Source organism: Pinus tabuliformis, chromosome 4_2, assembly GCF_031772625.1.
Source record: "Pinus tabuliformis cultivar Carrire ecotype Pingquan chromosome 4_2, CPIR1, whole genome shotgun sequence".
NCBI lineage: Eukaryota > Viridiplantae > Streptophyta > Pinopsida > Pinales > Pinaceae > Pinus > Pinus tabuliformis.
This window is the reverse complement of record NC_142304.1, coordinates 916,088,104-916,089,386: the sequence shown is the minus strand read 5'-3', so window position 1 is coordinate 916,089,386 and position 1,283 is coordinate 916,088,104. Positions and strand designations below refer to the sequence as shown.

At 42.2% G+C, this 1,283-nt stretch overlaps 1 protein-coding gene across 1 annotated transcript; it reads right to left on the bottom strand.

The window, feature by feature from the left end:
* Positions 1 to 446: 446 nt before the first annotated feature.
* Positions 447 to 1,082, bottom strand: LOC149172656 (uncharacterized). The gene is made up of 2 exons (XM_089426410.1): positions 885 to 1,082; positions 447 to 671 (listed from the first exon to the last, which is right to left on the bottom strand). Exons 1-2 carry the CDS (start codon positions 1,080 to 1,082, stop codon positions 447 to 449), a joined length of 423 nt encoding a protein of 140 aa, XP_089282536.1.
* Positions 1,083 to 1,283: the final 201 nt, after the last annotated feature.

The following is a 1,283-nucleotide window of genomic DNA, read 5'->3' as shown; positions in this document are numbered from 1 at the left end:
AACACTTGAGAAGTCGAGATTACCTCTATTATTTCGCTTCCAGTCTGCCACTCGTCCTTGAGATTCGTCTTTCGGGACCAGAATCTCCCCCCTAGCTCTCTTGCAGGACCAATGTCTACAGCAAGATGCTTGCACTTAGTGCTTGGCTATCTGGTCATCACCAGACTTAGCCATTTTTCCTTTCTTTTTCTCCTTTCTGCCTGTCCCAACAACACAGACTTTTGCCCCCTTTCCCTCTTTTCCTCTGGAAGCCCTTCCAGTTAGGGAAAGCATTTAGGGTTGGAGTCACACCAACTATCTTTCCCCCCAACTTCCTCCTTGAGAAGTTGCCAGCTCTTAAAAGAAACATTTTTTTTAAATATTATTAAATTCAAACAGATAATAATATCATATTCAGTTTGTCTTTTACCACAGTAAAGTCAAATATTTAGATTTATCCCGGGGCATTACATCTCCCCAACCTGAAATTGGACATCGTCCTGATGTCTTTCGGCCATGAACAACCCTGGATAAGTTTTTTTCATGAGCTCTTCATCTTCCCAGGTGGCCTCATCAGGTCCAAAGTGCGGCCACCGCACTTTAACTTGGGTAATAGCTCGCTTCCACAGCATTACTTCTCTCCAGTCAAGGATGTTCAGCGGCTCGACCAAGATTTCTCCTTCCGGTTCGACCTGCAACATGCAACATCTTAAATCAGTTTTTTTTAAAAGAAACTCATTCAAATTTCTCTACCAGAGCTTTTCTTACTTGTATATCCTACCAGCGGATTACATGCTTAGGATCATAAACATATTTTTTTAATACAGAAACATGGAAGATGTTATGGACCCGTATATGACTTGGCAGAGCGAGCGGTATGCTACCGGCCCAATTCTTGCTAAGACCTGAAAGGGTCCACAAAATCGGGGTGCCAAATTAGTGCACCCACTCCATTGTAATGTGCTCTTTTTTGCTTGAATTCTCACATATACATGATCTCCGACTTGATATTCCTTAAACTTCCTTTTCTGGTTAGCAAAATTCTTTTGCCTATCTTGAGCTGCCTTTAAATTGACTCGCACTTTCTTAACCATTTCCTCCATTTCCTTAAGCATGTCGGGTCCTAACATTAATCTGTCTTCCGGTCCACCCAGCTTAGCTAGGGAGTGTGACACTTCCGCCCATACAATACTTCAAATGGGCTCATTTGCAATGATGTATAATAGTCATTATTATATGCGAACTCGACCAAGTGCAGATAATCTTCCCACTTAGTCGGTTGTTGCATTACATATGCCCTTAAC